The following is a 22,197-nucleotide window of genomic DNA, read 5'->3' as shown; positions in this document are numbered from 1 at the left end:
CAGACAAGTGCAATGCGGGAAAAAGTTAGTCAATGTGTAATTGGTCTGAGGAAAAAAAATCACAGCATGTTGCATATATCGGACAAGACTCACCAATGCAAGTCTATGGTTATGAGAAAGAAAAGAACGCCAGATAGAATATCCTTATACCGTCCGTTTTTTTTATAGATCCACTACCATTCTGTAGCACAGGAAACTAAATGATTGTAGAATAATAGTTGCTGAGAAAATAAACACATTGCATACGGATGGCATATGCATTGAATATGGATGCTAGGAGAGGAAAAAAATCTCGCATCGCACTCACATGGCATATGGAATACCAAACTGATTTCATTCGTCCAACTTTTTCTGGATGAGAATGGCACCGATTTTTATACCTAAATGTGAGCGAACCCAAATAGTGAGTTCACTAATAATAACCCTTATATTGGGACATTCCCAGCTAAAATTCTAAAAGCTTGTTGCAGTATTTACCTTTTTTAAATCCATAAAAATGACTGACTAAAATCATTTACGTAGTTTTGTGGCCTTCTCAAGGTCACGCTGGTCATAGAAAACCGCAAGTTCTAAAATTATGAAAATGCGACCAGAGTAGAGCAAGTGCTAGGAGCAAAACCGTAACAACGTTTTCCGTGACCCTAATTATTGACATAGCAATAGATTAACCATTGCTAAATTCAAGATCCTAGGATTGAGTTGATCCACCACATTAAGGAAAGCACAATAATGGATTGAGCAGCAGCTTGAAATTAAATCTTCCCTACCTGGAACCTGGTTTACTTTGTGGACAAGAGGGAGTTAATTGGAATGAAGTGAAAACCCAAGACTACATCAGAGGCGGGATACAGAGAAACAAGTCCCTAGCCTCCGCGTGCATAGCTTACAAACATTTCCAAGACGGTTCTTATATATTATTTACGCTCTTCTTGTCACTGAGCTATGAACCATTAACACTTTCACTGATTTTTAAAACAATAAAGTTTACAGGGTACTTTTAGGGACAATCATTGCAGCTAAAATTAGCATATATTTTGTTCTAATTATGTTTCTTTTTTTATTTTTTAAATTGTAATTGGCATATGGTTCTGATGACATTAAGCGCTGGAGAATATGAAGTCTTGACCATACGCTACTAAATAAGTCCCTTTGTTTCAAGATTTTGCTCATTTGTATTATTAGTAATTTAGTGATGAGGCTCACAGTATACATAATATCTTGACATTTGAGAGAAATGCAGCATCCTGTTCATAAGAGGGCATGCAAATCGATATGTAGTTCATACCAAGTGGAGACTACTCATTGTTTTTAATATAATTAGTGTCCCTATTAGCCAAGGAAAATGAATACCTTGACAGCAAGAATCTTCTGAATTGTGAGCATTTTTTTTCTGGTAGTTATGACAACCATCATTGCAGTTATATTGGGGAATGTTAATGTCACCCAAAGGCCTTTACCCCATCTCTGAGGTTTCCCTACTTATCAGTAACACACACTACACAAAATAATTATCCTGTACATGGCAAGTCCGCAAGGCAGAGCCCTCTGCTTTTTGTGCTAGTCTGTTATTGTTTGTTTACTGTCATTTATATGTGTTTTTTGTATGTAACCCTTTCTCATGTACAGCACCATCTTCTGCTTTTCTTGGAACTGCTTCAGCTATCTTCTGCTGTGTAACTTGCCGAATCGCCTCAGTGTTTGCCAGTTAGCTGGAGGTCACTTCTCAGTGTAAGTCTATGAGAGCCAGAACGAGGCTCTCGTAGACTTTCATTGAGAGGCAGTGACCGTTGGCTTTGATGTCCAGTCAGTCAGCAGTCAGTCAGGAGCTGCAGTTACAAGTTGGCAGAACGGGGCCACTGAAGCTCCCTCTGGAGCGGAGGTATATAGTAGGATCGACCAACAATGCTATTATGAGTACTGCCTTGCCCACTCCCTAAAACAAAAAACTAGAATCCTTACAATATGGGAACCCTGACAGTCATCCAGCCATGCAACACCTATTACACAACTATTCCCCAGGCTAAGAGCACCTAGTTGAGATAGAGCCGATGGAATTATAGCCCTGACTCGGCTAGCCAGGGGGCTAAAGCATTGAGACCCTGACTGAGACAGCAGTTTGAGAGAAATCTAGGAGGTGTTGATGGCTCCGGCTGGTGGGCTGGGGTTGGTAATGCAGGCAGGCATCTAACCCTCTACCCTTACTAACCCCCCGTCCCACTCCCCCCAACCCTACCTTCTTCCCCTCCCCCCTTTGTTCTTGTTCCCCCTTACTTGAATGAAGTCCCCATCTTTCCTCCCCTCTCCTCCCTCCCCATGTTGGTGTGTGGTTAAAGTGTAAGGTAGAGGAATTGTAACCGGATTGTCTTGGAGTATACTAATGTATGGAGCCCTCATGTGCGGGCAGTTGACAAATGTAATCTTCATTTACCATGTATGATTTTGCATCTGCCGTGTTTTCAATAAAAACTAATTGGATTAAAAAACAAGTTGGTAGAACGGGACCTGAGCTGCACTCAGAGTAGAAGATGGCGACTGGTAGGGGAACGGAACAGATATCAGTAATACCACTCTAGCAGGGAAATAAAACTCTGGAGTGCTGCTTTAAAAATGACACTTAATCTGTTGCAATTAATGGGCTATCCATGGGATGCATGGACATATTGTGTCCCCCAGAGTGGATGCGGCTTTCTGTCCTGGCTAACAGAGTTGTAGTTTTTTTGGTTGGTTTTTTTTTTTAATCTTTTAACATGGAACACATAACTTCCGTTCGGCCCACTGTTGGGGGTCCTACCAAGATATACATGCTATTTTTATACTCTGTCTTTTAAAATGTCACGCACCGGGCCTTTTATCGTTAGTAGCCTACAAAGTTTTTACAACTTGGAAAATTTTTGCAGATTGTAGTCCAGTGGTGATAAAAGTGGAGGAATAGATATTTATATTAATTTTACATGTTGGGGAATTTATCACAAGTGGTGGAAGCAAAAAGAAGTGAGTAGTCGCACATAGAAGCAACGACATTGTGCTGTGAAGCATTTTAAGAAATTAATCTCGAGTCCTGCAGTTGCTTAGGATAACTACTCCTGCTTTCACTTGCACCTGTTTTCATACATTTCACCCATCAAAATGGTGTCCTGGTTTTGTAAGTTGGTACAATGACAAAAAATTTTTATGTATTTTTCTAAAATTAATCTTGTATGGTTGAAGACAGCTATGTCTGGAAATTCATTATTCAGCTGGGTTTGGCAATGAAATACAAAAGGAGCCTTATTTGTCAGACATTTGGGGAGTGATCTAGGTAGAAATTTCCATCCAGCTTAAAACTTTCTAGACTAAAATGATGGCATGAACATGCCCAGAAAGAGGTTTTCTTTGACGTCACAGTTTAATCATAAAGTATATAGTTTTGTGTTTAAAAATAACACCCCTAGTGATGAAGCTGCCAGCCATGCAACATTGTATCCATTTAAATATTAGATGGAAAAACCTAGTTCATTGAATTTCAAGTACAAAAAGGCAATAAACTGTAAATCATCTAAAAAGAAAACCTCACAGAAAGCTGATACTATGGAGTGATGGTGTAATAGCAAATCTTAAATTGTTAATGGCGCCATATTTATTCATGGTACACCGGCCCTCTGACCCGCTGAACATGCGTATTAATTCACCAGTTTCAGGGAGAAGTGGTGCCAGGCTATTTTAGCGACTTATCTTCAAGAAAACAATATAAGGATAATCAAAGTTTAATATAAACATATAAACAATCCAGCTCGCCTCACTGTAAACCCACTTTCATATGGAACTCGGACATCGGCACCACCACTGCCAGGAATATGTGAATAGCAAAAAAGGATTGTTTGTAGAGCCTGACTTAATCTTTTATTAGTAGCAGTTCACGTATGGGACATTGTGATTAAGACAAGCAGTTAGCACATGAATAACGCTATCAACGCGTTTCGGTTATGTTTACAGCCAAGCAGCGCATGAAAAACACTCAACTCGTTTTGGGTGTGCTTACACACTTAGTCATGACTAAGGGTACAAGCACTCCCGTAACGCTTCAATAGTGTTATCAATGCGCTAACTACTTGTCTTAAAGGGAATCTGTGACCAGGTTTTTGCTACCTCACCTGAAAGCCGCATAATGTACAGACAGAGACCCTGATGCCATCTATGCTTCACTTACTGAGCTGTTAGCAGATCTAGCAATTATACAGAGCTCATTAATATGTTGGACTACCTGGCAGCAGGCCAAGTAGTTCTCCAATGATAATCTAATGCTGATTAATCAGTGATTTTATCAAGGCTACACTAAGCAGCCCAGTAAGTGACACATTGTTGGAATCAGGATTTCTGACCCTACATTATGCTAGCCTCGGATCAGGTGGCAAAAACCTGGTTACAGATTCCCTTTTATCACAATGTCCCGTTTGTGAACTGCTACTAATAAAGAAGAATTGTTTGTAGAGCTGGACTTTATCTATTATTCACATTATAAGTGTAAAGGCCGCTTTACACGCTGCAATATCGTTACCAATATCGCTAGCGTGCGTACCCGCCCCCATTGGTTGTGCAATTCGCTTCCCGTGGCGCACAACATCGCTCAGACCCGTCACACTACTTACCTGCCTAGCGACGTCACTGTTGCCGGCGAACCGCCTCCTTTCTAAGGGGGCGGTTTGTTCGGCGTCAAAGCGACGTCACTAAGCGGGCGCCCAATAGAAGCGGAGGGGCGGAGATGAGCGGGACGTAACATCCCGCCCACCTCCTTACTTCCTCATTTCCGGTGGACGCAAGGTGAGGTTCCTCGTTTTTGCGGTGTCACACATAGCGATGTGTGCTGCCGCAGCAACGAGGAACTACATCGTACACGCAGCAGCAACAATAATTGGGAATAGGGGGGCATGTCACCAATTAGCGATTTTGCACGTTTTTGCGACGATGCAAAATCCCTCATAGGTGTCACACGCAACGACATCGCTACAGCGGCCGTATGTGCGTCACAAATTCCATGACCCCAGCGAGATCGCTTGAGCGATGTCTTGGCGTGTAAAGCGGCCTTAAGTCCACACAAAACGGAATTGATGCAGATTTTTACTTCCAGATTTACACAGGTAAAATCCACAGAGAAAAAAAGTGGGTGAGCCTATTTCATTTACATGCTATGGACGTTTCCTGCCAGGAATGTGAGTAGGGGTGAAGATTTTCCAATCTTCAGCTTGTGAATTTCTGCTCATTTGCACCTCAGATTTCACCTATTTCTATACAGCACAAAATAAATCTGAATTTGCATTTTATGATGGAATTGTGTTTGAGAAATCTGCTTTGTGTGGAAACCATAAGATTCTCCATGATAGAATTTAATACTAAGCAATGCTCCTAATGGCCTTGACGCTGTCTACATAGCAGCTTAAGGGAACCTGTCGGGTAAAAAAGCGTTCTGACCTACAAGCAGGAGCATGTGTGAACTGCTAACCCCTTCCTACCCATCCCTTTCTTGTAATATTCAAGTAATAAAATACGTTTTATTACTTACATATTCCCTATGTAAATAGCATTGGTCTCTAGCCCCATGGGAGTCTCATTGCCCCCTGGGCGTCTACATGCTTTCCATGGTATCACGCCCCTGTGACCGTTGCTACTTCAGAATCTCGCACATGCGCTCTTACCATTCTCGCCACCTCATCCTGGTGTTTGCTTTTTGGCTTCTGACGCGTACTGCGCATGCTCAGAAGACGCCTGTGGTTCTAGTCATGAGCATTGTGCATCAGAAGCCGAGAAGCAAGTGCCAGGATGAGGCGGCGACGAGAATGGTAAGCGCGCGCATGCGAGACTCTGAAGCTGTAGAAGTGACGTTGCTGATGTAAATCCATGGTATCACACCCACAGGAGCGTCATACCATGGAAAGCATGTAGACGCACACAGGACGATGAGACGCCCATGGGGTTAGAGACCTATGCTTTTTACATAGGACATATGAAAGTAATAAAATGTATTTTATTATTTTCGTATTACACAATATAACAACACAGGGATAGGTAGGAAGGGGTTACTAGGCCACACATCACCCTGCTTGTAGGTCAGAATGCTTTTTTGACCTGACAGGTTCCCTTTAAGGGTTTGTGAATTCTGCAGGTTGTTTTTATGGTACTTTCTGACATTGCATATACAGTATGACCAGTATGAGATGTCAGACACATATTAGAAATCCCACCACATGACTTATTAAATCTGTAGAGCTGTCCACCTTCCCTAATCGGATTATCCCGTCTCTAATTGTGGCTGTATGTAATCCGATCAGGGGTCTTTTATTTACAAATCTATTGGAGAAATATTGATTGTCCTTGGGAACATTTTATCAGGTAGGTTGTTGCCCTAAGGCTATAATCAGACAGTGTAGGTTATTTTCTTTCAGCCAAGTCAACTAGTAGAAACCGTACAAAAAAGTATAATTGGTTCTGCTTTTCCTCTTCCATTTTTGGCTTAGACCCCCATTTCCCTGGCCTCTGTACACTGTTGTATGGTTAACTGATCATTGGAAGAATGAAACCTTGAAACATGTCTATTTTTTGACCAAAATGCGGGTTGAAGGCTACCAGCGCAGTTCATATTTTCATGTTACTATACTGTAGGAGAGGTTTTGTCACTACATGCTTTTACTACCTATGGTGAAAATGTGTAATCAATCATACCTAGTGAGCTAGGCCACTGAAAGTGACACATTTTTGTGACTGGGGGTTGTATTAATTTCCTAACATACCCTCTTTTTACTGTGCATACCAATAGTGTGTCTTTAAAGGCCTCCAGATTCTCAAACGTCACCACTGCCTTTAAGGTGCTGCAAATATACTGCATTTCACCCTTACAACATTGGAAACTCCTGTGTTTTGCTAGCTGTCCAGTGTTATCAAATGCATTGCGAATTGTTGCATTAAACCCTCATGGGTCTTCATTATACTAGTCAGCAGCATATAACCGAATATGTTCTAAATTGTAAAATTCACAATATCCGGAGCAAAAGACAAGTGCATTAAAGAGGACACACCACATATGAACTGTAGTAACTCAGAGGTGACATCTATTACCAGGAACCAGGACACCACCCACGGTGGTCTTCAGAAGAACTTAGTATGACCTTGTAGCCAATTCTTTTCACGTTAAGGAGAAACTATGAGAATATTTGACTATTTAATAATGGTTTGTGCTCCATGTCATATACCATGTAGACATTAATTCTGGAATAACTGTCAAAAGTCAGCATACCACAAGTTGGCAATGATCTTTCAGAAACAGATGTTATTATTGTCCATATTCAAGTTTTTCATAAAATTATATTTCATACATTTTAAAGAGCTGCATAGATACATTCAACTCTAACACAGTTATATATGGCATGACATGCCCACATTGCCAGGGTTAATGGGTCTTATAGCCATGCTTCCTCCTTGAAACATCACAGTTTAAGCAATACATTTCTCCTCATAGTGATAGATGAAGATGTTTTTAATCAATGCAGAAAGAGTGAGAGAAGCAAAGTCGTTCTACCCCATTTCCGGTTGCTAGGATTTTTATCTGCAATATTTAAAGCCTCAGTAACGCCCCGTTCCATAAGAAAAGGCCTGCAGCACCCTGAACTGCAGATTGAAATACAGACCTTTCTTGATGGAAAAAGCATTACATCAATATATCTAAACACACGTCCCTTTTTTTTCCCCCTACAATATATACAGCTGCAGTTCCCTTTCTGATCATGCAGTCATTCATCAATATTCTCGCTATTTGATTTCATAGGAATAACATGTTTTCTTGTTAGTCACAGATTGAGATACATTTCATGTTGCATTCAGCTCAGATGTTCTTTGATAATGCAGATTTTACCTTTTGTGGCATTTAAATGACAACAGAGGCCATATGCTGGAAAAGGTATCTTATCTTTTAAAACCATGCTGAGTTAACCAATTAGAAAATCTTAACCCTTTTCATTCTGCATAATCGAGCAGGGTGCTGCAGACTGTTAAAAATGCTAATTTCATTGGACGCCCAAGTAACCTTTATCTTAGCACAGCTAACACAAATTGTTTTCTCATCCACAAACATCAGTAGGCTGACAAAGGGTTAATTAGATCTGCAGGAGTTTGGTGCAGAGTGGAAAGATGCGCCAGCTTTTTAGCATCCTGCATCGTGGCTTTGCCATAGTTGTATATAGCCAAGCAGAACAGACTGCCCTCCACCCTCTATTTTTTGTAATCTTTTTTTCCATAGGTGTCTTTACAGTCTTGAATAAGCAAAACTAGACGCCTCTGACGACTAAGAAGGAACTCAATGTTCCCCATAGCTTTTATGAAAAATAATCAATATAACTATATACTATAACAAAATAGATTATTTCCCTCCAAAGTCTTCAAAAAATTTCTTTTATTGCATTAATTTTTTTTTTTATTTTTTTTTTTAAACATTTGGCACAGTACAAATTTGTGGTGCATTTTCCTCTTTTTTAATAAGATAAACCTGGAAAGATTGGTCTGGGACTTCTTAACAAAAGAATTCTCCTTAGAAATGGGGTGTTGCTCTTGTATTTGAGCAGAATTTTTGTTTTGTGTGAAAAACAGCATTCATGGACGTCTCATCATTTTGCTTTCTGATTAATACAGGGCTAAGCCTTGCATTGTAGTCATTATGGCACATTAACAGCATTTCTTATATATTTTACTGCCTAACCATCAGAACTCTTCTTAAATAGAACTTACAAGTTAGAAAATATTTTTAAATTTTAATATAATCTGTTTCTGTCATCAGCCCATAGATTTAATATATAAGCATTTACAAGAAAACAAAAGTGTCTCTCTCTCTTTCTGTACAAAAGTTGCTGTCTTTTTGTGCATTCTATTGCATTTTAATTTGAAAAAAGTCATATTTGAGTTTCCTGTACCTTCTCTTTTGTGTGGGTCTGAATTATATAAGGTTCAGAGATGGTTGTAATTGTGGAGTGTAGAGAATTACCGATACTGTTAGCCGTCCAATGGGCCCCATGGTGTGCTGGCTTGTAGGTGTTGTAGTTCATATGGTCGTGAATGGTTGGCAAAATTACTGGCCCCTCACCTGATACTCTTGTTGGACTCCCACTTGGGATGTCCTCATCCACTTGTATTATCTCGACAGTTCGTGCAGCTGCTACAGTGCTTCTTTGTTGATGCCGCTTTCTTAGTTTGTAAAACACAATTAGCATGGCGGCTGCCAAAAGTGTGACTGCCACAAAGCAGCCAATGATTATTTTAGTGGTCTTCATTACCTCATCCAAGCTAGTTTGCGTTTTGTCTCCAGTGTCTAAAGTTGGAACTGCCACCTGTTTTGGCATTTTGGTGGTTTGGATGAGCACTGTGGTGGTAGTAGTAAATGCTGGCTGATACCCAGTGGAAGTGGTTGGCACTGGCTTGATTATCATTGAGATTTCTTCAGGAGCCATATCCGTAGTCTCCACAGTGACGGTAGTGAAGAAGCTGTAGTTGGAAGTGTTGAGCTCTGCAGTACTGACATTGAGATAGGCCGAAGCATTAGAGTTTCCCGCGACATTGGTTACCATGCAAGTGTAGACTCCAGTATCAGTAAGCAATACATGTGAGAAATTTAACGTTCCATCATTAAGTATAGAGATTCGTGGATGGTTGGAAGCGTGGCTCAGCACAGTACCATTGGGTAGCAGCCACCTTACAGATGACATGGCTGAAGTTCTACACTTGAGTTCTGCCACTCTTCCCTCTGAGATATTTAAATCCCTAGGAGCGTCCATAATAAAAGGGGCTGAGCATTGGAACGATGAGTGGTCCACCTCAACCACGTACTTCCCCTTCATGTGCGGTGGGGAATGACAGCGACCGCAGCACGTGGAATTGGTTGGAATATACTCTCGGAGCCACGAGGAGAGCCAAAGAACGTCACAGTCACAGTCCCATGGATTGTGGTGCAAATGCAATTCCACCAAGTATCTCAAATGGGCAAAAAGGTCATGTGGAAGGGAGGATAAGTTGTTATGGGCCAAGTTTAATTCTACTAAAGATGTCAGATCATCAAAAGCATTGCGCTCTATAATATTTATCTGAGAGTTCATAATCCACAGCTTTTTTAGTGCTCTTAATCCATGGAACGATCCTGGTTTGATTTCAGGAAAGTTGTTGCCAGAGATCTCAAGTTCCTCTAGCCCTATCAAGGGTGTGAGGTTTGGCATGTCTCTAATATTACACATTCCAAGGTTAAGATACTTCAAATTGTACAATCCCTCAAATGCCCCCTCAGATATGTATTCCAACTTTTTTAGTTCTCCTAGGTCCAGACGCATTAGTGAAGGGACTCTATTGAAAGCGTAGGATGGGATACTCTCAATGGGGTTATTCCTGAGCCATAATTCTCTCAGTTTAGAAAGATACTCAAATGCCCCGCTAGGTATTACAGTCAACCTGTTGTCAAATAATTCCAAAGTGTTGAGGCTAGCCAAACCATTAAAAGCCCCAACCTCTATTTGACGGATTATATTTCTACCAAGTTGTAGAACTTCTAGGTGGTGGAGATGTCTAAAGGTGTCTGCTTGGATCATGTGGATGTTATTTTCCATGAGATTGAGGTACCTTGTGTTAGATGGGATACCTTGGGGTACTTCAGACAGGCCACGGCGCGTACAAACAACCTTGCTAAACTGATTACTGCAGGAACAAACAGAAGGGCAGTTTTGTTGCCCTGAAAATGCTGCACAGGGGATCCACACTTGCACCATGAGGTAGATTACAGAAAACAGGACGGCCTTCCAGGTATGGTGCACAGTTACCAGCCACAAGAAATTCATGATGTGGCACGTTCATAATTCACCATCGTCTGGGATTTGGCATGGAAACGAGAACTTGGCCCTACCCAGGCTTGAGGAGGCTACAAATTCCCTTTTCCATCTACACACTGGTGGGAGTGGTGGTCAACAAAGGAAAGGGGTTCTATATCATGAAGCAGTTAGCTGTTTTCTTTAGCTAAAAACATCAACTTATAATGCATCGAACAGACAAAAAGCAAAATGTTATATACTTAGGGAAACGACATTTCAAATTCCTTACGCCAGTGGCCACCTCCAGGGAGCTGGGTGATCAGTCCTTCCATAAATTCCTTAATTTTAATTATCAGCAAGAATTACGATTGATGATGGGGTTGATGTAAATGTTAAAAGACAAAATGGCTCCTTTAGTAAATCCCAACACAAGAGAAGAAAAAAAAAATAACCTTAAAAGAAATGTAAGAAGGGAGTGAGGCCCACTTGGCTATGCAGGTGCATCATTCTGTTGCTCCCCCGGGACTGGTGCCTTTTGCAGTTGAGCTATTCGTCCTTGGATTCCACTGCTGTCTCTGCAAGACTGACGATAATCCATTTCTGAGAGAAACTGGGACCAGGTATCAGTTGGTTTGAAAGGGAGAAGGAAGGAAAGAAGGGTTAACAATCCCCAATATCTGCTGTTTTTTTTATCTTCCTCAGTCTAATTTTCCATAGATATTCCTCTGGAAGCCAGGCTGTCTGCAGGATTCCGATTTGTACAAAGAGAAAGGCAGCACATTGCAGGCATTGACTGCTTTTTTTTTTCTCCCCTCTCCTTGCTGTTTTTTTTTTTTTTCGAACTAGCTTTGCTTTCCAAGCTGTGGATGCAGCAGCTGCAGCCTGCCTCTTGCACACTTAGCAATAATCCGTCAATATCTCAAAGGAGAGCAAGTAAAGGGGGGCAGCTCTGTGGAAAGGAGGATAGAAAGTATGCTGGAGAGGAAACCACACACAAACACACACCTCGGTGCTTGAGCCCTTGGTTTGAGATTGGTCCGAAGAAGGGACAGGTTTCACAGCCTTTCGTCTCCTGCCTCGTGGAAATCCCACTGTAGCTCCTTTTGTTGTGAGGTAGAGAGTTGAGGGGTTCTCCTTGTTTTGCCTTGAATGTCTTGTCCAGGGGTGATAGCAGCAGGAGAGCAGGCAGCGATATCAGAGCCCCGTAGCATTTTTCTCTGCTAATAGTCCTCCTCTCTCCCTGTTCGCTTGGTGTTGGAAACAGCAGCCAACCAGCCAGGCTGCTCTCTCATCCTTTCGTCCTTCAGTCAGAACGTGGATGTACTGCTGACGCATACTGTTCTGAGCTGAACATTAGCGTGATGCAGTGCTCCTATGTATTCACACAGCTCCCCTCCCACTCCTCTTTTTTTCTTTCCCTCTAGGGGTTAATGCTCAAAGCTTCCAGCTAAGTTGCATTGGCTGTTTCACATTCCCTTCCCCCTTTATCTTTTCTTTTCTCTTTATCGAAGAGAGGAGTTATTAAAACAGAGCTGGCAGTGAGAGTTTTAAGAGTCCACGGCTTTCAGCAGCGGATGTTCTCCCGGTTCCCTTTCAGTGAAGTCCGTTAATGATGCCTATCAGGTGCTGGGCTTTTTTTCAGATTTTTCCCTCTTCTCTCGTTCTGTGTTCCATCCTTGTCTTAGCCTGCGCTGGGATAAATGCAGAAATGAGGTTTCAGCTGCCAGAGGCAGGAAAGATGTGATTGGTTGTTCTGCCTGTGCAGCGTCATCAACGCCAATTGCTGACTTTGCTTCCCTTTTGACGGCAGGGGTAATTTTCACCCCCTGGTCCGGTTCCCACCCTTCTACCCCTCTTGCAGCTCACTGTATTCACACCCCCAAGTTGAGAGAAACAATCAGAAGCAGCGCGGATTCACCGGCGTGCTGAAAGGGGCGGGGGGGAGGCTTTGGAAGTAAAGGGAGTCTTCATGCCTGGTAAAGCTAGTGCTGCACCATATCCTAGCTCCAATCCACAATGTTTAACCCTTGTACTACAGACTGGGTGGTGGTAGTGAGTGACATGCAGGATCTGCAGAATTACTGAGGAGGCTGGCTTTCCACTCTGTGACCTGTTCCTCCACACGCTCATCCAACCAACCTGTGAATCACACTGGCTTATTGCTGAGGAGCTAGCCTTGAGAAGCTGCATCTTCTCCTATATTACTGTCTCCCCCTATGTGCGCCTGCAAGGAAATGCCTTCTGTATTGCACTCATTGTCAGGTGGAGGTGAACCGAATGAAGGGAGCAAAGATGATCATCTACCCCTGCCCCTGGTTCATGAGTGCTCTGCAAGGCTGCTGCCCTACTCAACTTCACACTGGTAAGTTACATATCTTAAGTTAGATTGCTCTCACATTTCTATGCAATAAGTAATTATGATGTTTGCCTTTACATCCCACTGAAGTTTTCAATGTTTTACACATCTGCAGCATTTGCAGAGATTTTGTTTATGTTCATGCTTTCTGAGTAACACATTGATTTTCTTCTTAAATCTGACCTTTCCATTGCCTCTCCAAGGGCTTCTTAGAAGAGTTTAGATTAATACCAAGTTCTGCCAGATCTCCGCTCTTCTGGTGGTAGTTCAAAAGTAGAAACCTGCCCACTCTCCGTCTCTATAAGAATGGGATCCATAGTGTCAAAATTAAATTATTCCATTCTAAGTTTATACTTAACACAATTTCAAATGTGTTAGAATAGGAGATGGAAAAGTATGTAGGAAGATGGTTGTACCTGTCTCCTTACTAATGGGAACCCTGTGTGGACTTTGTGTGAAGAATAAACTTAGTAGAGTTCACTTCCGCATAGCTCTCCTCCAGTCTGTATGCCCAGTGACCTAGAGGAGCCAGCTTTCACTGCAGAACCTGCTCCTTAGGACAGGGTCATTTTTATGTAGTCAGTGTTAGATTTAAAAAAAAAACCACTATTTTTTTATTGATCGTAGAAATAAACTTTCACTCACCATTACGCTATGTAATCGTCCGATATGAAAGGTGATACATTTAACACATTCTCCACCAGAGGGACCTGAATGGTATTTTTTCTCTATCTCCTGCTGTGATTGCAGATTGTAGTTTAATGTTGTAATTTGTGGAGGGTGATAGGGTTTGTAATAAGATTATATTCACGTGTATATGACATAATAGGAGATCGATATATTTCTCTTTTTTATTTTTTTTTTGGGTTCACCAGAATTTACTCACTTGCTTTGTTTTAGAAGTATTGAGGGTTAAGGCTACACGTGACTTGTGTCTCTTTGTCTAAAAATAAGGTATTTAATTTTGTATTTAATTTTTCATACGGATGAGTCTCATTTTATTATAGTTCACTGGATTTAAACTTATGAGTTTAGATCCCATTGCTCCTTTTGTCCCATTGTACTATTATATAAGTTAACTAATTGATATATTGAACGCTTTTTGAAGTGAGAAAACGCTAGCCGTTAAATAGGCAGTAACTTGGTATACTGCTATGGCTGGGTAAGCATGTGGTGGATTTTCTGCAGCAAAGCCGTTGAATTCTCCTTATGTGGCCAGTAGTCCTATTCTGTAAGCTAGTGTTCAATAGAAGCCATGTTTAATACTGCAAAGGGGAGAATCGGCTTATCAAGCAAGATGCAGAGGGAAAAGCTGACATTTGGTTTGCACAATATTACATTTTTAATGGGTATAGGTGTAGAAAAATGAAATGGCATTATGATAATGTGTTCTTCACTAATATGATAGAAAACATGACAGTGTATAAGCAGACCAATTCCCTGTTGAAGCTGCCATCGCAACGCCTACAGATATGTTCCTAGATGATATAGTACAATAAGCACTTCAGAATATGTGCAATAATACATCTCCAAATATGTTTTAATGTGCAAGGTTTCTTGAAATGTTTTGTTTGATTGCGATTTCCTTCAGATTGTCTTACCCAATGTGATCCTTATATTCTGTACTGAATATTTCAAGCTTGACTTGTCCTATCGTCCGGCCATTCCCTACTCTGCATATGTTGCATTTATTCAGTATTTTCCTATGAAAGTGGTGTGTGCGGGAAAAGGATCGTTTGGGTTCTTGCAAATGATACAGATTATTGTTGCCATGAACGCCTCCAGTTCGCGTAGCTGCTGTTCGATGGAATTTCTTGGAAAGCAGACAATCCTAAAGATGAATTTTCCCTTCCACAAATCTCTTTATCTATTCAGTCGTAAACTGCCTGGATTTATGTTTGTCAATCCAGGTAAATATAACTATCACACTATAGGAAAACCGGTAGGGTCATCATTACTTGTAGATGGACCCCGATAAGCCCCTAGGCTGTACTGCTGAGGTTAAAGGTTATTATTTCACAAGGAAGCCAGCAGCAATGAATTATTCGTAATTACTGCTCTTAATCCTTAATCCTGCCTCTTCTGTGAGGAAAGAGAGAAGTCAGAATCATCTGCCATGTAGAGTTATTAATGCCACAGTAACAAGCCACACTTGGGTGCCATTTCTACCCTTGGCAAGTTACTGCTAAGCAGGGATTGTCTTGGCTGTGCATTACCTCATGCCTGATCTTGAAAGCTTTGAGCAATAATTTTTGTAGCCTGTCTCCTCGGATCTTGTAGATCTCAGAAAATTGCTACTGTAATGACTGTACCGTACTGTTACTATATAGTTTCCTTTTAAAGGTTACCCATTTTTTTTTCTTACACATTCTTGGGCCGGTGTACAAATTAAAGACGGCATCACAGTTAAGAAATAAAAAAAAGGGGGGGGTTTGCTTTAATAGTACTGCATTCCATCAATTGTGGGCATGGTTTTATCAGACGCTTACTTGTAGTTGTTAAAATGCTGGTTCGCTTTACCTACCGACATCTTGTCATTTACCAATTATGTAGAATGGGTAACGGAGGCTGGATCAATTACAGTAGTTCCCGGGAGAGCTTATTATAATTTATAAAACATTAGCAGATTAACTGCACCCACTCATTCACCATAGTTAGCATTCTTTGTACTTTTCGCTTAATTTGATCAAAGCTTTTAATGGACAAAATTGCTACACATTTTTTGTTTTCTTTGACCTTTTTTTAGATAACAACAATGCTGAATGATTCAAGGGATTGCTACTTGCAGGGTTCATATCAATCTATAATACCTCACATAGTAACAATGAGAATGACCAGCAATTTTCTGAGCATTCCACATGTGTATGAGGCTACGTAGGTAGAGGGTAAAGTAACCTGCGGTGCGAAATATACTGCTCTGAAGTTATGGGAACGCATGCAAATCACATTGTCACCTAAAATCCGTTAAAGGGAACCGGTCAGCAGAATTTTCGCAATTAAACTAAAAGATTCCCGTTCTGCAGCCCCTGGACTGCATTCTAGAAAGGTTCCTCTTGCCACTTTGTACCCTTTGAGACCTAAATAAACTCTTTATAAATTCTTACCTTTTTGTATGCTAATGTGGTTTTATGGTCACGGGGGCGGGCTGTATTTCATCCGTTATTCGCATTCCTGCCGCTGTATGCCGTCCCCCATTGCTCATTTACATACATGAGGACGCCGCCCTCATGTAACTGTGTGCTCCTGAGGTCTCGCGCATGCCCAATGGCACCCTGGCGGGACTGAGCACTGTGCAAAGCGTGAACGCTGGTAAGGTGATTGCGCAGGCGCGAGATTATGGGCGGCGCTGTGATTGTCATCAGCAGCATCATCCAAGTACCCGCCCATAATCTCGTGCCCGTCTCGTCTCCGCATTTCCTCTATTGATCTGTGGTGTGCTGCTCCTCCCATCTATTTCCTGCTCCAGGGAAAGATGGGTAATAGGTAATGTGGTTCATATGGCCAGCGCTTGCGCATAACGGTGGTGGCAGAGGGAAAAGCACGGGCACGAGATTATGGGCAGGTATTTGGATGACGCTGCTGATGACAATCACAGCGCCACCCATAATCTCGCGCCTGCGCAATCACCTCACCAGCGTTCATGCTTTGCACAGTGCTCAGTCCCGCGAGAGTGCCACTGGGCATGCGCGAGACCTCGGGAGCACAGTTACATGAGGGGGGCGTCCTCATGTATGTAAATGAATAATGGGGGACGGCGTACAGCGGCAGGGTTGCGAATAACGGACAAAATACAGCCCGCGCCTGTGACCATAAAACCACATTAGCATACAAAAAGGTAAGAATTTATAAAGTGTTTATTTAGGTCTCAAAGGGAGCACAGTAGCAAGAGGAACCTTTCTAGAATGCAGCCCAGGAGCTGCAGAAGGGGATTCTTTTAGTTTAATTGCGAAAATTCTGCTGAGAGGTTCCCTTTAAGCTAAGGAATACCATTCTGTCCATTTACTTGCAGATGCCTGAGGTGAGGAAACAAAAGGCGCAATACGGTCTTACCCGGTATAACGTGAGATAAGAAAGAAATAGGTACACTCACCTGATGGAGTTGTGCCAGTCACAACTCCTTAAACCGCATGTGAGTGTCCGCGTGGTTCAAGCAGCGGCCCCGTGATATCGTGGTAGAAATATAATCAAAGGGAAAATGGGTATATGCCGTGCTTAAAAACCACTGATGCAGAATTAATGTAGAAATTTCTTTTTTATTTCAGCATCCAACGCGTTTCAGAGACAAGCACCGTCTCCTTCTTCAGGGAAAAAGAAATCATGATTTCTTTTTCCCTGAAGGAGACGGTCCTTGTCTCTGAAACGCGTTGGATGCTGAAATAAAAAAGAAATTTCTACATTAATTCTGTATCAGTGGTTTTTAAGCGCGGCATATACCCATTTTCCCTTTGATTATAATTCTGTCCATTTAGCAAGTATAAGGCTATGTTCCCGCTACATTCACACAATCAGAGCTTGTTGAGTTTTTTGATGCTGCAGATTTTCTGAAATTAGTTTACTTGTGTTCTTTTCATTGCATTTTTGTGTGCATTTTTTTAACATGTATTTTTATTGCGTTTTTGTCTGTTGTGTCATGCTTTAAATAAAGTTGCTTTGTTCTTGAAACTTCGAGGCATTGATTTACTCTCTCAGGTACAGATTACATGCGTTTTTGACGGGTTTACGCTGCGGAAATGCACTAAAAACACCTGTGTGTCTATGCCCTCCGGATTTTCTTCATCTAATGCAAATCTATGGGGAATTTTCGCCCCCGAAAACTCAGCGTATCTGCAAGATAAATTGACATGCCGCGGATTTGAAAAACGCTCCGCAGGTCAGATTATGCAGCATGAAAATGAAGCACAATGGACATGAGATTTCTATTAATCCCATCTACTTTGATTGTACTGTAAAAAGCTGCATTTTTTATGCAGCAAACAAATGTATAAAACTCATCATGGGCACGTACCCTAAGCGGTTGGGACTTGCTTTAATCAACTTTGTTGCCAACAGGCGCACTGAAGGAGCAACAGCAGACAAACTCCAAAAAGAGAACAGTTTTGCAGGTGGTGGCCACAGCAAATTACTCTTTCTACTTACTGACAGATTCTTCTCTAGTGTTGCTGGTGTCCTTGCAATTACTCCAACATAGTCTCCAGAGAGTAGAGCAGATGACAGTACATGGGCCATAACATTAAGAGAGCCAGGCAGAGGTGTACAAGAGCATCATCCAATCAGCAGGATAAGCATCCATTGTGCAAGGAGTAACAGAAGGTACTGCCATATCCCTGAAAAATTACTTCCAGCACACCACTGGTGGAAATGCCTCTGTTATAAATACTCCATGAGGGTGGAATGAGGGCCCGAAGTCCTGTTATGAGACCTGTGCTCACAGCCTAGCATCTCGTGGCTTATTTGTCATTTGCTAAAGAGCACCATAATTGGCAGGTCTGCCGTTGTCACCCTGTTAGCTGCACAGATATTTTGCAGGTTCACACTGATCAAATGTGATGGAGTCTGGAGATTCCATGCAGGAGCATGGTGAAAGATATGCTGCGTGCAACACAATCTAGTATGAATGGATTGGTGGTGGATCATTGGTTGTCTGTGGATGCATATCCTTGTTGGGTCATCCAGATATCCATGTGATATCCAATAATACCCTAACTGCTGATAGATACTGGATGGAATTCTCAGAGTATTGTCAGACCACACTCTGGCACAGTAGGATCTGGATTCCTCCTGTTTCAGGACAAGCCCTAGCCTGTGTCTAGAGCAGGGGTGGGCAATTAATTTTCCCATGGGGCCGCATGAGAAATTGGGATTGGTTTAGAATGCCGGACTAATAGAATTACCTCAGTTCTACCCAATATACTACATCACTACACCCCCTCCATATACTACACCTGTAATAAACTACACCACTACACCCCTATATACTACACCTGTATTATACTACACTCCCTCCATATACCTGTAATATACTACACCCCCATATACACCTGTATTATACTACACCACTATATAATACACCTCCGATATACTACATCACTACACCCCATATACTACACCTGTAATATAGTACACCTCCATATAGTACACCTGTAATATACTACACCTCCATATAGCACACGTGTAATATACTACACCTCCATATAGTACACCTGTAATATACTACATCACTACACCCCATATACTACACCTGTAATATAGTACACCCCCATATAGTACACCTGTAATAGACTACACCTCCATATAGCACACCTGTAATATACTACAACTCCATATAGTACACCTGTAATATACTACATCACTACACCCCTATATACACCTGTAATATACTACATCACTACACCCCATATACTACACCTGTAATATAGTACACCTCCATATAGTACATCTGTAATATAGTACACCTCCATATAGCACACCTGTAATATACTACACCTCTATATAGTACACCTGTAATATACTACATCTCTACACCCCATATACTACACCTGTAATATAGTACACCCCCATATAGTACACCTGTAATATACTACACCTCCATATAGCACACCTGTAATATACTACAACTCCATATAGTACACCTGTAATATACTACATCACTACACCCCATATACTACACCTGTAATATAGTACACGCCCATATAGTACACCTGTAATATACTACACCTCCATATAGCACACCTGTAATATACTACAACTCCATATAGTACACCTGTAATATACTACATCACTACACCCCTATATACACCTGTAATATACTACATCACTACACCCCATATACTACACCTGTAATATAGTACACCTCCATATAGTACACCTGTAATATAGTACACCTCCATATAGCACACCTGTAATATACTACACCTCCATATAGTACACCTGTAATATACTACATCTCTACACCCCATATACTACACCTGTAATATAGTACACCCCCATATAGTACACCTGTAATATACTACACCTCCATATAGCACACCTGTAATATACTACAACTCCATATAGTACACCTGTAATATACTACATCACTACACCCCTATATACACCTGTAATATACTACATCACTACACCCCATATACTACACCTGTAATATAGTACACCCCCATATAGTACACCTGTAATATACTACACCTCCATATAGCACACCTGTAATATACTACACCTCCATATAGTCCACCTGTAATATACTACATCACTACACCCCTATATAGCACACCTGTAATATACTACACCTCCATATAGCACACCTGTAATATACTACACCTCCATATAGCAGACCTGTAATATACTACATCACTACACCCCTATATAGCACACCTGTAATATACTACACCTCCATATAGCACACCTGTAATATACTACACCTCCATAGAGCACTCCTGTAATATACTACATCACTACACCCCATATACTACACCTGTAATATAGTACACCCCCATATAGTACACCTGCAATATACTACACCTCCATATAGTACACCTGTAATATACTACATCACTACACCCCTATATAGCACACCTGTAATATACTACACCTCCATATAGCACACCTATAATATACTACACCTCCATATAGCACACCTATAATATACTACACCTCCATATAGCACACCTGTAATATACTACACCTCCATAGAGCACACCTGTAATATACACCTCCATATAGCACACCTGTAATATACTACGCCTCCATATAGTACACCTGTAATATACTACACCTCCATAGAGCACACCTGTAATATACTACACCTCCATAGAGCACACCTGTAATATACTACACCTCCATATAGTACACCTGTAATATACTACATCACTATACCCACATATACTACACCACTATATACACCTCCATATAGCACACCTGTAATATACTACACCCCCATATGTCACACACCCTGCTCCCCATACAGCCTGCACCCCCATATCACACACACACTACACCCACATATGTCACACACCCTGCTCCCCATACAGCCTGCACCCCCATATCACACACTACACCCCAATATGTCACACACCCTGCTCCCCATACAACCTGCACCCCCATATCTCACACACCCTGCTCCCCATACAACCTGCACCCCCATATCTCACACACCCTGCTCCCCATACAACCTGCACCCCCATATCTCACACACCCTGCTCCCCATACAGCCTGCACCCCCCAGATAACACACATTACACCCCCATATGTCACACACCCTGCCCACTTATCTCACCCTGCCTGTACCCCAACTTACCCCTCTCAAACACTCTGCACCCTTTCACATACTTCTGTCAGTCTGCAGCCTTCATATGCCACTCACCCTACAACTCCATCTTCCCACATATGCCACTCACCCTGCAACTCCATCTTCCCTCATATGCCACTCACCCTGCAACTCCATCTTCCCTCATATGCCACTCACCCTGCAACTCCATATTCCCTCATATACCACTCACCCTGCAACTCCATCTTCCCTCATATGCCACTCACCCTACAACTCCATCTTCCCTCATATGCCACTCACCCTGCAACTCCATCTTCCCTCATATGCACTCACCCTGCAACTCCATCTTCCCTCATATTAACTCACCCTGCAGCCCCCCTCCCCCTCATGTCCCCTCTTTTCTCATTACCAGTCATCATGTGTCCACATCTCCTTCAGGATTCAGTATCTTTGCTTTCTGCCCGGCATCCTGTGTCTCCTCCCACACAGTCACATGGGTGTGACATCATCGCAGGTCCTGCAAGATGAATTATTCCGTCTGCTGTGCTGCTTCTTCTTCTGCCGGGCGGGAACTTTTGAAATGACACACGCAGCGCAGTACTGACAACGTCAGAGCGCGCGCGTGTGTCACTGACAATTAGTGCCGGCAGGGAACAGAGGAAAGACTCCTGCGTTCCGCTGCCTGCACTGACTGTGCGGACCTGCACAGGATCTCTCCCTGCTCGGCACGCTGCAGCCCGGCTCCACTGCACCGGCTGAAGACGGGCGGGCCGGTCACA

General features: G+C 42.0%; 2 protein-coding genes across 3 annotated transcripts in view; one reads left to right on the top strand and one right to left on the bottom strand.

The window, feature by feature from the left end:
• Positions 1–22,197, top strand: part of SND1 (staphylococcal nuclease and tudor domain containing 1) — a 959,968-nt gene that overhangs the window by 669,159 nt on the left and 268,612 nt on the right. The window lies entirely within an intron of this gene.
• Positions 7,283–12,664, bottom strand: LRRC4 (leucine rich repeat containing 4). The gene has a single exon (XM_075345400.1). It carries the CDS (start codon positions 10,833–10,835, stop codon positions 8,910–8,912), a length of 1,926 nt encoding a protein of 641 aa, XP_075201515.1. The 5' UTR covers positions 10,836–12,664; the 3' UTR covers positions 7,283–8,909.

The sequence above is a fragment of the Anomaloglossus baeobatrachus genome, chromosome 4, assembly GCF_048569485.1.
Source record: "Anomaloglossus baeobatrachus isolate aAnoBae1 chromosome 4, aAnoBae1.hap1, whole genome shotgun sequence".
In the NCBI taxonomy this organism is placed as follows: Eukaryota; Metazoa; Chordata; class Amphibia; order Anura; family Aromobatidae; genus Anomaloglossus; species Anomaloglossus baeobatrachus.
Note: the sequence above shows the minus strand (reverse complement) of the source record. Positions and strands in the feature narration are given on the sequence as shown.

Bases quoted from the DNA above. Each gene is read 5' to 3' on its own strand.
- LRRC4 (XM_075345400.1), bottom strand. From the start codon at position 10,835: ATGAATTTCTTGTGGCTGGTAACTGTGCACCATACCTGGAAGGCCGTC.